General features: G+C 42.4%; 1 protein-coding gene across 1 annotated transcript in view; it reads right to left on the bottom strand.

Moving 5' to 3' along the window:
• The window catches only part of spon1b (spondin 1b), a gene marked incomplete at its 3' end in the record, with an annotated part of 103,159 nt that overhangs the window by 17,559 nt on the left and 69,319 nt on the right, over nucleotides 1–16,281 (bottom strand). The window contains exons 7-11 of the mRNA XM_084554939.1: nucleotides 12,158–12,222; nucleotides 9,892–10,093; nucleotides 3,865–4,005; nucleotides 2,347–2,422; nucleotides 137–319 (exon numbers count right to left, since the gene is read on the bottom strand). Coding sequence (XP_084411065.1) covers nucleotides 137–319; nucleotides 2,347–2,422; nucleotides 3,865–4,005; nucleotides 9,892–10,093; nucleotides 12,158–12,222 — 667 coding nt within the window. The remainder of the gene's footprint in view (nucleotides 1–136; nucleotides 320–2,346; nucleotides 2,423–3,864; nucleotides 4,006–9,891; nucleotides 10,094–12,157; nucleotides 12,223–16,281) is intronic.

The following is a 16,281-nucleotide window of genomic DNA, read 5'->3' as shown; positions in this document are numbered from 1 at the left end:
GCCTTCCACGCGACCAAATGAATGTTATTTACTGACGGAAACCTGGCCGAGAATCCCCATCCCGTCGTAACCACGGCCAACCACCGAAGGCACGGATATTGTTGCGTTCTCGGCTCCAGAGTCTGTCTGCGCTTACCCTCCAGGCTGCATCCCGGGCCCATGCAGGGCTGGAAATCCTGAGTGTGGGGGCACGGCACGCTCAGGTCCAGCTGCGCCTTCAGCATCCTCTGCCTCATCCGGCGGCCTTTTTCGCACGTGGCGCTGCTGCACGCCGACCAGGGAGACCAGCCCGAGTAGATGCACGTCTCGGGAGTGTCGTCTAAGATAGAGATAGAGATAGAGAGAGAGAGTCACCACAAAGTAGAGGAATTACTGGGATCACGTGACCTTTGCTGCAGGTTCAATTTTCAAAACTTAATTTTCACTCAGTGTTTCAGCTGATCTCTGTTTGAGCTGTCAGATGCAGTGGGAGGGGTGACACTGATTATAAATCATGGTACCACAGGTAATGGACTGCAAGAGGCCACATCCGAGCGTAGAGAGAGGGTGGGAGGGAAGGATGGAGTCGGAGAGAAAGCGATGAGTGTGATTTGTGAACTTCTCGTCCAATTATCGGCGGCAGCGGAGCCACAAGGAGCAGCAGGGAACCGGCTTCAATTAATAACGCTCTCTCTGGGTTTGAGGGAGGCGGAGAAAATGAGAAAATATACTGTCAGGCCACAGGGACGAACCTGAGCGAGTCCAAGTCTCTGGGATAACGCGCGATGACAGACGAGGATGAGGGAAGAAAGGAGCTGAGGAGGGCGAGAGGATGTGTAAGTGGAAGTGTTGAAGCTCCGGGCGGACCGGGAGGGGTGGGGGGGGGCCAGGCTGAACGGATACTCATCTCTGTAGTGTCATCTCACGCAGAGACGAGGGAGAGGGAGCGATGACGGGTGGAGGAACGGAGGAGGAAATAAAAGGAGGAGGGGGAGAAGCAAATGGCTCATGACTGACTGAGGGAGACATTTATTAGGCGGCAGGAGAGCCTTGTTAAAGAATTTCTGCTGCGTGTGCAGAATCCTGCGCCCCCGTCCAACGCCACTTCCAGTAAAAATAGACATGAAGGACTCGCGCGCAGCATAAACACTGTCATGAAGCTCCTGGTTAGCTCGGCTCTGGATTGAAAGGTGGAAATAAAGCCCAGCTCATTCTGTGACTGTAAGGTCACCGATCTGATCCCTGTATAAATGGCGGAAATGAAAAGTGTCTGCGGCAGTTTAACGGGAGGATGAAAAGCAGAGGATAAACGTTTTCATGTCTCCCACAGGACAGGAGGAGGGTGACACCTGTGTACTGAAGAGAAATCATACTTTAAAAATGTACACCTGTGGTTTTTTTTTTTTAATAATTATGATTTAGATTTTCTTTACAATTAATTCTTTTTTATTTTCACAGATTAAAATATTCATATAGACCAAAATAAAGTAAAATTATATATAATTTATATATAATATATATAGGTTATTTTTCACATTATAATTTAAAAAAATAAAATAAAATATGATTAATATTATTCATATATTTATATCTAGATTAATATATTTATTTTTAAAATTAAAAAATATATATATTTAATTACTGAAATGCAATTAAGTAAATATAATTTATTTTTCTTCAGATAAAAAAAATTATTAAATATGTTTAAATGCACTTTTTCAAATTATATATTTATATGTTTATATTATTTTTTTAAATTAATTAAATTATTTTCTCAAATTAAAATATTACATAGAGAATATTTCAAAGGCAAACCAACTCGAAATCAAAACCAATCGTGTGCATCACATTCTGCTAACAGCCTCATGTGCAGTGCTTCTGAAACATCCTTGTCTTTGCTGCGTCACCGAGCTTCATGTTCGTCTGATAAGGACGGGACCAGGCTGCAGCTGCGTTGATCTGCACCAGCGGGACGGACCACCTTCACACGGCGGGGTGGAGACAAAGCCTTTCCAGGTGTGTATTCTGACTATCTGACCTCCCGTCTGAGCATCAGTCGTGTCTGTAATGACGTATGTGTGTGTGTCTGTCCTTGAGCGTCATGACACACTGAATCCCTGCAGCGTCTGCTCAGTCTGCGAGCTACAAGATAGTCGGAGTGGAGGTTTTTTCCAGCAGAGAGGGATCTGAAGAGACAGTCAAGTTCAAAGAACGCGAAGGGATGCAATATTACGGAATGATAGGGTTTGAATTATTTACTAAACACTCCGTCTGCCTCTTTAAGTTAATCTGTTCGTTCTTGGTTGGGGTTTGAAGCTGAAGGAATGCAATCAAGAAAGTCTGTGTGTGTGTGTGTGTTTACTGTACCTTCCTTCTTCTCCTCCTGTCCAATATCAGCTACTATGTCGTCTATGGTGTCTGGCACCACGTTGCACTGCTCTCCCTGTGCAGATAAGGAAAGCTGGTGTCACACATTAACGCACACATTCACAAAAACATGTCCAAAGCTTCTTGATAAAGCAGAATCTGAGCATGAGATGCAATGTTTGCCCTTGAAAATAAGTCCATTTATGAGCCTTTCCATGTGCTTTTTCTATTCATTTCAAATACTGTGCATAAAGTTGCTGAGTCGCCATGATATGGTGATGTGATAAGAGAGAGACCTCTGCAACTGAAAGACAAGGAAACTGGCATCTGAAACCAGGAACTCTGACATTGTAAGCATGAGGTGCAATATTTTAGCTTTTCTTTTCCTCATGACCATATATGCGATACTCAATCTGCCATAACACTGCAATCTATTCATAAGTATTAGCAACGCTGTCACAGGTGAAGCAGGGAAGGTCGGACCATGATGACTTCCAAAAATAAAGAAGAGAATGTGCTGCAGAGGCGAGCAGGTAAAGTCCAAAACACAGAGTCAAGAAAAGGTGCAATCTAAATAAAATAAAAATGAGGTAATTTAAAAAGGGAAGCGTTAACCAAGGTACAGAGAAACAGGCAACAAGTGGACAACAAGCAGGTGACTCAGGGCCATATGTACACATAGGTGAAAGGTGAAAGCAACGAGGGGGGAGCAAACAAGCCAAAAAAGTAAAAGTAACGGAAAGACACGGGGACAAATATCTAAAGTAAAAAACATACGCGAAAACCCACTGAAAAACTGAAACTCCTAAGATAACAACAAAACTCCAAGCTCAACAGACCAAAAGCTGCTACAACCATGTGCAATGTTGACTAATTTCACAGACTGGGCACCTTATTTATATACACTTTGCATATATTTCTTACTTTTTATAAAAATGCATTGTTCTGTTTCCTGTAATTCCTCTGACAAAGGAATTCCTAAGTTCTATCTAGTTTAGATTCTACTGATGTTTATTAAACTGAATTTTGTTAATAAAAGAAAACATATGCAGTGAATGTGATTTTTCAGACCAATATAATCTGCTATTATTTTCTATGAATTAACCTTCATGTCTGTATTTGTTGTTTCAAACAAGAACAGTGTGTAGTGTAACAACGAAACAATCAGATACTGTAATCCAGTATGTCTCTGAGGTCTTGCAGTAATTCATTCATTCAAAATAGTTTTCTTTTAGTTTACATTTTGGTTGAGCATTGCATCAGCAGTAAATGAGTAGAAACTGAAAGTGAATAGAGTCAAGTGTTGTTGGAGACTTGATTTCAGCTACAGCTTAATAAAATCTCGGCATTTTCAATTTGCATTGTTCGAAATTTCAGTTTACGTTTTATCTATTCACAGTTGTCCCTCAGGTCTCCTCATGATCGTAAAGTATACGTTTCAAATGCTGAATTATTTGTAAAAATCTGTATTTCAAACGACCCAGCACACGTTCTCCGCTCATACAGGCAGCTTTTTACCTTTCTAGCGATCCGTTCCACCACCAGTCTGGCCAGAGGGCCGATCGGCCCACCGGCTGCATCGTAGAACGGGCTCTGAGGGTGATCCAAACTGGTCAAGGGTCGGATCTTCTCCTGGGGGATGGTGGGCTTGTTTGGTGACTGGAAGAAGCCAGAGGAAGAGCTTATGTGAGTTAAATACAGGATGTAGAAAATGTAATGCTGCAGCTAAATGATGCTACGTGACCTAGCCCACTTTGCAGGCGCTCCATTGGCTCATATGTATATGTGTATGCATGTGATTGGTTGGTTAGTTATAATGTGTGCAGGCCATGAGCTGAAACACATCGATCCAGAAAAAAGTTGTTTCATAAATCACAAGTGTTGCTGAAGTCTTGATCTTTAGCCATAGACTGTATAAAGACTGGACACCATGACAACTCCTCAAAAGTGAAGCTCCACCTGCCGGCTGGCTGCAGTAAAGGTCATAAGCTCCACCTTCTCCATGTTAGTGGATGGGACTTGGGCCAAACAAAAACACTAAAACACACGTTAAGTAAGGATGGTTTCTGCCGCCTGCATCTCTGGAATACTAGCGTCAGTTTGATGAAGAGCTACTATTAGCTGTGAGGCTAGGAAGCCATAAAGAGCTACAAACTGTGGAACAGTTGCACGGATCATGATGTGCATTTGAATGTTCTGATGAGATCAAGATGAAAAAGTACAGCTTGAACTTTGTCGTTTTGTTTAATGACTTGTGTGCACTGGTTCTCCAAGCTGATCAACAAATGACCGTCTCATTCCAGCGCTAACGTAACACGCTAAACTGACTAAAAAGACACCATCAGGGGTCTAAGTAGTGCCTAAACTAGAGAGGCTCACTGGTGGCCCAACACTGGCCAACGGCTTTCTGTTGGCTTGGCGTGTCATAACCATGAACGAAAGAATAGATACATATATCCTGTAAAAGACTGGATGTCCCCTGTCATGTCGCTTGGTAGATGTCACTGAGTTTAAACGCAAATCCAAAGTAGAACCGACTCCGACGGCTCTATCGAACGATCAAGGGAAAACGGACGTGAGCAAATAAGATGCAGCGGGTGAAGATCAGGTCATCGATTTGAAGGGGAGCTATTTCTGCCCTCCCACGTTCGCACTGTGCAAATCGTGCACTCGGGGGTGTCTGGAGGGCCGGCGTCCTGGAGGAGAACATCTGCTCTTGTATATTGTGTATGAATCACGCCTGAGGGAAGAGAGTCTCCGTTTTGCACAGAGGAACGCTTAGAGTAATCAAAGTTAAACAGACGGAATACGGGGCATGGGAATTATTTGTGGGACGAGAATACTAATCCAATAGCGGCATATAGTGGATGCATGTCTGTGAAATAGGCTTTTAAAATAAGGACAAGTCGAACTCTCTCGAGGGAAAGAAGAGTACAGCAGCAGTGATATGAAATGCAATTTATAAAAAATGAATAACGCCACAATAGCTGTTTGATTTTATTCTCCATTCTGACCGAAAGAAGGTGAGGCGGGCAGGTGTAAAGGACCCGAAAGTCACCGAGAGTTACCGATTTTCCCATGAGCCACCTGGTCCACAGCCTCCTCTGTATTTGATCTCAGTTTGCATCATTTAAACGCCCCTTTAATAACAGATCCGTGGCATAGTTTCCAGGTGTTTGTGATAGCGTTTGTTCCTGTATTGTTAGAACTATATATATATAAAAAAAAAGCCTACAGAGAGAAAAGATAGAAACAAACATGAATCATTCTCTTTGTTCTCTCAGGTTAACTTCAACCTGTCATTTCAGGTTTCAAACAAAACTTCTGATTTAAAATATGCTAGAGAAGTGAATAAGACGAAATAAGGACATCTGTAAAGGAGAGCACTAGAGGAGATGTGAAGTTACAAATCTGTCCCAGTGCTGCATCTACGTCGGCTGCATCTGCAAGGACTCTAAATCAGAACAGACTGGACTGATCAGGATTGAGATGGGTGGTATAAACCTTTGATAATCCCTCTAATAGGTTAACTTTATCTCCTGATAACACTTGATCTGATGCGTCTCTGAAGGTTCTCCTTCATCCAGGTCATGGTTTAAAAACAAAAAAATAAAAAATAGGCGTCCATGCCATGGCGAAGTCATCCCCGAGCGGGACGCAGAGGCATAAGCGGGTCGGACACGGCCTGAAAGGAGACGAAGTGTCTGCGGAGGAACCCTTCGGCTGACAAGTGAATGAGAGTCATGTGGATCGGAAGCAACAAAATTTGGTGGGCTTGTACGCAGTCTTCCACAGATGCCATTGCCTCAGTCTGCCACTAGAGGGAGTCATAGGCTAAAGCAGGTGGGAAAAGACCTGACAGGAGGTCAAGTGTGACTAGGGGAAAGCTGGGTCTGCCAACTGAGTAGGAGATAGGACTCAAATATTTACACGTCATCAGTAGCGCCCCCTATAGACCGTATTGCACGAAACCTGGTGGGCTTGTAAGGAGTCATCCACAGATTATTATTGTCAAATAAAATAAAAACTTGGCATGATTGTACGCAAGCATATTATAATGAGGGGTTGCTAAGTTTCATAAGGATTGGTTGAATACTTCAAAAGTTATAGGCCTTAAAGTCATATGAAATGTGTCCGTGTCACCTGTTGCACCCCCGTAGACGTAATGTCACGCAAGTTGAACCAAGTTTGATGCTTTTCACCCTTGCAGTTTGTCCTGGGCAGACACTTTTAGCTAAGCAGAATAATAAGGCGAAGAATAACAATAAGAAGAAGTAAAGAAATCGGAAGAAAAGCAATAGGGATCCTGCAACGTTGCTGCATGGACCCCTGAAAACAAGCTAAAACAAGAGGAACTGGACTTGTAGAGTTTCTTGAAGATGTTGCATCCAAGTCTTCTGTTTTAAAAGACTGGTGGTGGTGGAGGAGGTAATCTAATGATCCATTATCAGTCAGAGGCTTCAATCTGAAAGTGGGACAGAGTGTATTGTAGACTAATGTCTTGTATCTGGTCGTTGACAGACTCTAGTTGTATGGGTTTCTGACGCCCACACTTGGACGAGACGGGAATCGTCCCCAAGAAACTCCACAAGTCCAGTTGCCCTTGTTTAAGCTGTTTTGGATATATTCGATCTGCTGGTTTCTCTCTCCTCTTCCTTTACTTTCCTCCTCTGTATCCTCTTCCCTCACACCAACTACCTTCATGTCCTCCTCCTCTGCATCTATAAACCTCCTCTTTGGTCTTCCTCTAGACCTCCTGCCTGGCTGAACATGTCCAAACCATCTCAGCCTGGCCTCTTTAACTTTATCTCCGAAACATTTCGCATGAGCCGATGTTCTAATGTTCTCATTCCTGGTCCTATCCATCCTGGTCACGCCCAGAGAAAAGCTCTTCAGCTCCGCTACCTCCAGCTCTTCCTCCCGTCTTTTCCTAAAAGCCACTGCTGGTTTCCCTCTGGTTACTGGAATAAATCCATTCTCTCTGAGCATGTCTGCTCCACGTGGGGTAAACATCAGGTGAGGAGTTTCCAGGAGGGACAGAAACATAGAGGTAGATAAAATAGCTGGAATCAAGCTGGGTTAAAAATATCTTCGTGGGGTGCCCTGACAGCTTACCTGATGGAGCAGGCAATCCACAAACTGGCTCAGGTTCAAGTTCAGCCTGTGTCTTTTTCCTGCACATCTTCTCCTCTCTCTCTCTCTCACCCATAAATTCCTGTCTCTCTACTGTCTATCCAATAACAGTGCAAAAGTCCTTTTTTTTTTCTTTTCTTTTTTTTAAAATATCTTCAGTACTCATCGGAGCCGATAACCGCTACTTTACTTGCAATGTCTGCAAAAACAAAAACTAAAAGCCTGCCTCTGTTGCACTTGCACGTCCCTGTCTGTGGGTGGCAGTCATTTAATGTCTGCTGTACTCTCCGACGCCTGCAGTGTCAAGCAGTAAAACCTGAAAGCTATACACCGTGCATCCCAAAGTAAGAGGAATGGATGCATCCTGTACGTAATTAGCTCTGAAAAATGTGGCCTTCCAAGACCAAGGAAACGCTAATGTCAGTGCGGAGACACGGACTCGAGCCGCATTTTATACAAAGACGGATTCCCACACATATAGAAGAACACGCAAGAGTGAGCTCACAAACTGCACGTAGGCACATTAACGTCAAACTACAAGGAAAATAAATCCTACAGTCTTATTTATGTTGGATACAACACTAACCTATTGTGCCTATTTTCTTCGGATAATCTCGGTATACATGCAGATACACCAGACCAAAAACTAAATTCTAGTGTCAGTGTTTGTTAGAGAGCCGTTTGATTTAAGGCGCCTTTGCAAAGTAACAGAATGTGAAGTGAAAGAGGCCTGGTTTTATGTATGAGAGGTTTTTGAAAGGAATTTACCACCTCCCCGGTGCAGGATAAGCTCCTTGCTTATTCATGAGCTTGTAAACTATAAATAAATTGCTGTAGTCTCCAAACAGTGGGTGAATATGGATGAGCACCTTTCATTCCAAGGATGTAGAAAACTAAAGAAGAAGTCTGTCACGGCGGCAGACGGGTGGACGTCAGCGGCGCCTCGATGCGGCGGTCTGATATAAATACTGTTTACTGCCAACAGCCAGCAAGCAATAAACCTCACAATAATATGCGGTATAATAAAAGTGACAGCTTACGATAAATCAGCCCTTTTATCTCTTCACCTTAATATAATAAGGTCTGTAATTCATCACATTTGTAGTTGGGAAATAAAAAACCAACATTTGCTTTGGTCAGCTAACAGAACACACAGACATATCTTAATCATTACAGCAGTTGTACAGGATGTCTGTGCAGACACTGATGCTCAAGCTGCATCTTCACCACAGCACAAACTCATTATTAAGTATGTGGGAGTGCAGCTGATAGCATATGAAGATGGACAAACCCTCCATGACGCCAACCATAGGTTTCCCGAAGAGCAGCCATCTTGGCAGACTCCAGCTACCTACCCACTAATTAAAAATTGGCCAAAGAGGTGGAGTGTGAGTAGCGCAGGTGTAGCCGGGGAGACGAGGCTTTTTATGGTGGAAAGTTGGTCTGGAGTCCGTCCATTTGGAAATGATTACGCAAAAATCTACCAGGCCAATCAAATTGTTTGGGTGGATTTTATGTGGTGCTGGACAGAAGACCAAAACAAGCCGTCTACACAATCTGAGCGCCGTGGAGTTGAATTTGTGTCTAGCTAAACGGCTCTGATTGGTTGGACGACAAGCCAGTTGTGTGCAGAGGTATTTTTTTCCTCCGTATTGGCTGAAACACGCCTCATAATGACATCCAGGTGACGTTTCACACCAGGCTGGTGCTGGTGACTCAAAATTACGTCCTTTGCAAAACGCTAAGCCTTCATATAATTTAAACAGATGTGTTCTATGATAATTCAAGCCCGGACAGTAGGCATGAATTATATCCAAAACATTTTTGTAAACATCAGTCTATGGGGATTGACTTACTTTTGGAGGGAGCCTCAAGTGGACATTTGGGGAACTGCAGATTTGACATTTCATGCATTAGCTTCATTTTAAAGCCCTTGAGGTCGTGCATGAATGTTTGACCACTTCTTGATCGAAAGATGGACTTAAAACAAATTAGCCCTTTAGCATAGTGCTAGCTTATGCCAGTGCTAAAGTTTCGGGGGATTGAAAGGTTCATACTGCGGCAAACAGTGTGGAATGAACACCACAAGACATTTGGTTTTCCACAGTAATATTATGAACTACTGTGTGTGGGTGAAAGTTGGCTTTTGTGACAGAATGCATGCACTTCTATTTTAATCAACACAGGCTGATTAACACCTTTGGTTCTAATTACAGGGATGAACCTGAAGCTAGTGCTCCGCTAACTTGCAGATGCATACCACTGTAACAAGGGTGTTTTGGTCTTTCTCATGTTCTTTTGCCATATTTCCTCCATGGTTCCTTTTACGGCTTGCATTTATTTAACTGGTGACCCAACTGCAGGTTTCTACCACCGCAAGAAAAACATTTGACCAAACTTCGGGTACATTACTTCATACGTGACGCCACTGTCTGTGCCCGCGTCCCACGGTATGAGGTCTGTGACCAGTCTCTGGACCCAGCCACACTCCTTGGTGCAGAGGTCCTCTCCCGACAGCCCCACGTTCCAGTCCGGACTGGGCCCAAGCATGGTGAGGAAGGACATGAGGTGACGGGTGCGGTCCACCGAAAACTCTGCCGACGGAGCTGCTCGCCTGGTGGAAGGAAAATAAAGAACATTACAAAACGCTGCTGCAACGAGGGCGTATAATAACCTCCTGTAGCCAAGCCTGCTGCTGTAATTTCAGTTAAAAATGGCCGGTTTGGATGTCATGACCTCTGACCCAAGTCCCGCTGCTAATTGCTGGAAAATTGAAGCTGTGAAATATCCAATTAGTGCCAGAAAATTGCTCATTATGACATTTTTCTCTTTGCAGGTCCGATACCTAATGAATATAATAAGGTATTCTGAACACAATAATAAGGTAATTAGAATTTTCTCTCTTTGGTATCTTAATTATCGCGCCTTAACCAAGACATAAGAGTAACCCCCTACTATTTCAGAATAACGTGACAGGTTTGCACGCGCAATTGGAGAAAAATGAGCTCATGTTTCATGCTCACAGCGAGTGTGTGATTGCGTGGGTGCGCACGCGTGTGTGTGTGAATGTTCTCATTAGTAAAAATAATAGTGGCACAATATATCGCAAATGACAGACAACGCTAGGAGGGGTAATTAAACAGATGTTTGGTGAAAGATACAGTACATCAGGGCGTGTGTGTGAGTGTGTACGCGTGAATGTGTGTGTGTGTGTTCGTGCCCACACTGTGCTGAGGGGCTAGAATTGTGATAAATTTCTAATTGCTCTTGAACTAATTCCAAAGAGTGCACAGGATGCCAGAGAGTGCAGCTATTTAGACGAGGCAGCCTGGCTTTTTAAAAAGCGCATAAAGGAAGCCTTCAAAAAACAATTAAGAATAGGTTTGCCGTAGTACAATAGTATCTGGATTTTAATTATAATTTATTGTTCACATTGAGTGTGTCGGAAATGAAACTTTCCCCCAACTTTTGAGTATTTATCCTGCTCATGTGCGGCTGCTCATAATTAATACAAACGCTGCTTTAGCAAACAATGATATTCTGTCAGGAAAATAAAATAAAATAAAACCTGTGCCTCTTAGTGGTCCTGTCGTTAACCAAGTATACTGTAGGATATTGATCGCTGAAAACACATGTTGTATATTTTATTTGCTTAAAGTCAATTGTGCTATTTTATGCTTTAAAATAAATATGCAGTTGAATAATCAGGCAGGTTTTCTGTAAGAAAACATGAAGCATTGTTAAAAATATTAACTTCTCATGAACGGAGGAACTGAAAATGTTTTATAAACCCAAGGTTGTGCGTGTAATCCTTCAATTAGAGTTGAGAAACTCGAGTTTTGTCGGGTATTCTTGCTGATGCACGTCCACCCTTCACCTCTGATACCTCTGATTTACCTTTAAAGGTGTGTGCACGTACGTACGTGGGCGTTAATGTGGGAGTGTGGGTGTTGTTTTAAAAGCTGCAAAGGTTTTTACTGCGCAATGAAGATAAAAATAATTCCTACGGGATAAATAAAGTATCTATCTATCTATCTATCTATCTATCTATCTATCTATCTATCGCATCAAATAAATGAAACTTATCAGAAACAAATGACCCTTGAGTATGCATCAGTATTATATTAACTACCTAAAATGGCACAAACCATCCTTGAAAAAAATTATTTGATATGCATTTTAGTGTTTTAGTTTGGCCCAAGTCCCATCCACTAGCATGGAGAGGGTGGAGCTTATGCTGCCTATACTGCAGCCAGCCACCAGGGGGAGCTCTACTTGTTTTGGCTTCACTTGTGTGTCAAAGCGTCCACTTTTTTTCACAGTCAATGGGACAAACATGTTAAAGCCGACTTGAAATTGAAATTAGATAGAAATTAAAGTCATACTGGAGCATGTCGTAATAGAAATCCAGTTTTTCTTCATTTGCTCTGGTTCAGTTTTGTATTTTAACTCAGAAAACATAGAAAGCACAACTACCAACAATAGCCAAATACAGCTGTACGTCAGATTTAGCACCAGAGAATGATGCAGTGAGGAGCTCTATCGCAGCAGAAAGCTCTATAAAACTGACTACTTTGAATTTTGGTTAAACTTTAATGCTACTGTTCCACTGCTGCAACCATCTCTCTCACAGATCTGCCTTTTCCCTTCAGTGGATCTGACACTGAGCGATACTTACAGGTTGAGTGGCTGCCATGCCGGCCACTGAGCCTTCGTTTTAATGACAGTCAGTACTTCGTCTCCCTGCAGAGGAAAAAGCCAGAGAGAGAGAAAGATAGAGTTACAAGAAGTAATTTGTCTCTAAATGGATGACTATAAAGGGACAAAAAAGAAACATTGACAGAGAAAAGGCCAAAATTGACAAATTGACATGACTGAGGGTGGGTACTCTCCACCAAGGACAGCAAAGTGTATTCCACTTTTCAAAGGCTTAAGAGCCTGGACAAAGTGTGTCTCTTATCAGGACAAAATGAGTCTGTGCCGTTTTATAATAGCCGTCTGTCATTCCACCGAGGAACGTCTCTCTCTCTCTCTCTCTGCACTCCGCACGGCGCCCACCGCTCTACGTGGTCTCTCTGCAGCATTACGGCCACTTTATGGGCCGCGCAACACATTATCTGCCATAATGCATCTAATTATTCAGCCAAAAGCAAGCGGACGAATGATGGATTTAGTGTGGCGCCGCACTTGATTGGAACTGAATTGGAAAGTCCAAACCGACCCCTTTCTGGTTTTAATGAGAGGCTTTATTGAGTTTGCCGTTTTTTGTCTCTTCTAAACACACAATCACACGCACAAGCTGCTTTAGTTTGGGATATTCCAAAAGTGTTTTCCTTTTTGTTCCCGGTTGACAAGTTGGCCTGAGAGTCGTTTTCCCTGGGGCTTGTGTATTGGACGGCGGCTGGTTGGGTGGGTGTTTGTGTATGTCTGTTTGTGTGGATGAAAACAACTTGTCCATCTTTCCCTCGGAGCACCCCAGGACTCTGCAGCTTCTATAGATGTCAACCTGACCTCTCACACGCAGCGCAAACACACACTAATGGACACACACTGAAAGATATATAGATGAATGAAGACAGTCGGAGTGATAGAAACGTCGCGCCGGCTCCACAAGCTGGCATGGAGTCAAGAGAGACGGACTCATAAACAGACGGAGTGATGAGAACTGGATGGATATCCATACACCGGATGTGTGGCAGGCAGGAGATAATAATAACAGAGAGGATTTTTGTATTTCCTCTCAGCGTCAGCAATGGCTTATGTGTTTGCAGTTTAGTTAAAAGAGATAGTTGGGAAAAAATAAACTTCCCATTTGGATGTTCTGGACTCAGGCTGAAAGAAAAACAACGTTGCCTGTATTTAAACTAGCTGGAACTAGTCCAAACTACTTCTGGTTTGTGAGGAGCTGTGTCCAAAGTGCTTTCAAGAAAGGAAATAATGCAGAAGATGCAGCAGCTTGGTGTATCTAGTGTTTGATTGTATGAGTAGAAATCGCTGGAGTGAAATAATAAGTGCGAAAACTGCAATTCCACTAACGGCCACTTGAGGGTGGCTTGAGAGGCGAGTCAATCTATAATAGACCTCCAAGTTAAAATCTCCAGCTTTACAGCAAAAATAAACATGTTTACAACTTAGTCTCTATAAATAATTTATCCATTCATGGAATATGCATAATTAAGGGTGTGGCTGCCTTGAGTCACAGGTTCCGAACTGTCTGGCTCTGCATCACGTGACTGGCTTAGCTCCACCTCTTTCCCATTTAGTTGGGAGTAAAGTGGATGAACTTCAAAACTGCTCTTTAGGAAACTTACTGGTGACAGATGATTCGTATATATACGTATATAATATATATTCTTCCGTCTCTACTTGGATTACATTTGTACATTTTTTGCTTATACTATTTTAATTTTATTTTACTAGATTTTACTTATCTTTTATTTAATCTTTCTTTTACTTGTGATTCTTAAGAGTGTTTTTTTATGTGCAATTAAGCTAATGTGACCACTTGTATTTATTCATTTATGTATTTTTTTTTCCTACTCTCAGGGTCCTACTGGACCACAGTCGGTGGCAACTGTTAGTCATCATGATGTCACATCCAGTTTTTATAGCGTCAAATAACTAAAATGAAACTTCTCTGAAAAATTTACTCTTGAACATTATACATTATGTTAACGACCTAAAATGACAGAAACCATCCTTTAGTCCCATCCGCTAACATGGAGGAGGTGGAGCTTATGACCTATACTGCAGCCAGCCACCAGGGGGAGCTCCACATGCTTTGGCTTCACTTTAGAGGAGCTGTCATGGCGTCCATTTTTACTACAGTCTATGGGAGTGAAGCACTACTTATCAAGGTTAAGCAGGCTTCAACCTTTTTATACAGTCTATGGGCTGGATCAATGGGTGACTAATGGGGCCAATGTTGTCCTGCTATGAGACTTAGAAAACAAAAAAGCCCTTTGTGATTTCTTTCCAAACAGTATATTGGACAATTTAATCCTGAGGGCTTCAGAACTCAGTGGGTTTAACAGGTCCACATCAGTGATGGAGCAGTTCAGTCTATGTAAGAGGACAAGAAAATCCTTATGTGGAACTATTTGACAAGTTAATCGCCAATGGACTAGACAGATGAGTTCGACACTCATTTATTTCAATAAGTTAACTCTACTAACTCAGATAAAAGAAATCCCATATCAGCACTTCATATACAGCAAACATCAGTTCACTCAAGCATTAGTCAAAACACTGGTAATAGGCTAATTGATTTGGTCACTTTTAACGTAAATATCCTACATTTCACTGTGATGCGACTAAACATTACCATCCATTCATGTTTCCCACCTTTGTAGCTCAAATGCAAAGAAGCCAGTAATTACATGTTTTCCACTTTCTAAAAACGTTCACAGGAAAAACATGTTTAAGGTAATTTTCTCTGTCGTGCTTTCACTCCTTCCACCATCTGCCATTACCCGACACCTCCGAATGATTTGGTTCAATTTAGCCTAAAAGAAAAAGCATCCCATTCCCGCGAAACAGTCCTGCACATTTCATGGCAGCCCTCAGCCGGTATCACGTAACGCAAAATGCTTCGTGGGGGCCGCTCGGAGATGCAAATCTTCTTCGTAATGGTCCTGTTTGTTTGTGGTAATTATCGTAATGGCACAAAATGACTGTGATTTACCAATGTTTTAAATGCACATTACATTTTCATGAATGTTTTCAAGGAGAGGAGAAAGGAGGGAAGAGACGCGGAGGGACGGGGGATTTAGAGAAGTCAATGGGGTAAGGAGAGAAAGGAGGAGAAGGAAATTGTGGAGGAGAAGAAGAGAACTGACAAGGACCGGTGCACAACATGAGACAAGTACGAGAGGAGAGGTTGGGATGGAGAAAGTGATTTGCGGAAAGGAATGAGGACAGGGGGGGAAAAAAAGTGAAGACAAAGGAAGAGACAGTTACTATGTGCACAAAAAACTCCAGTTATGTTGTTTTTCCTGAGAGACACAATAGTCCTAATAGTTTTATTTTTAAAAGTGGCAAAATGCTTGTTCCATCGTGCAAACACAGCTTTTCATTTTCTTTTGTTCAACCACCTTCTGGAAAGGGCTGGCATTGTGATACTTGCACATATCCAAAGACCTGATGACATTCAAGTCTTTAATGAAGTTTTAAAAGTGGGTGTGTTCCTATCTTTTTAGCTTTTTATTTTGGGCACAATCCTCAACTCCGTTTTGCAAACTGTTGACTAGTTCGTCTCGTAGACTATATATAAATATGGACAATGCGTCCCCACCTCCTTGCATTGGGTAACTGGTGCTCCACCTCCACCAGTTACAGGGAAATGTTGGATATACACTGTACTGATTCAGTTATTGTTTTTTTCCAACTCTTATGGCCGTACGGAGCTTTGCAGAGCAGTTGGCATGGCAACTTGTCATCTTCATGATGTCACATCCTGTTTCTATGGCATCAAATAACTAAAAGGAAATTTCAACATGCATCAACATTATTTTAACTACCTAAAAGGACAGAAACCATTCTATTTGACGTGTACTTTAGTGTTTGAATATGGCCCATCCACTAACATGGAGGAGGTGGAGCTTATGACCTATACCCAATGCAAGGAAGTGGAGATGCATGGTTCATATTTATATACAGTCTATGAGACAAACTAGTCAACAGTTTGCAAGTTGAGGATGAGTTGAGGGTTGTGCCCAAAATAAAAGCTAAAAAGTTGCAGCCAGCCACCAGGGGGAGCTCTACTTGCTTTGGCTTCACTTTTGAGGAGCAGTTCTGTCGTCC

This window comes from Chelon labrosus (genome assembly GCF_963514085.1).
Source record: "Chelon labrosus genome assembly, chromosome: 11".
NCBI lineage: Eukaryota > Metazoa > Chordata > Actinopteri > Mugiliformes > Mugilidae > Chelon > Chelon labrosus.
This window is presented reverse-complemented; position numbering and strand designations above follow the sequence as displayed.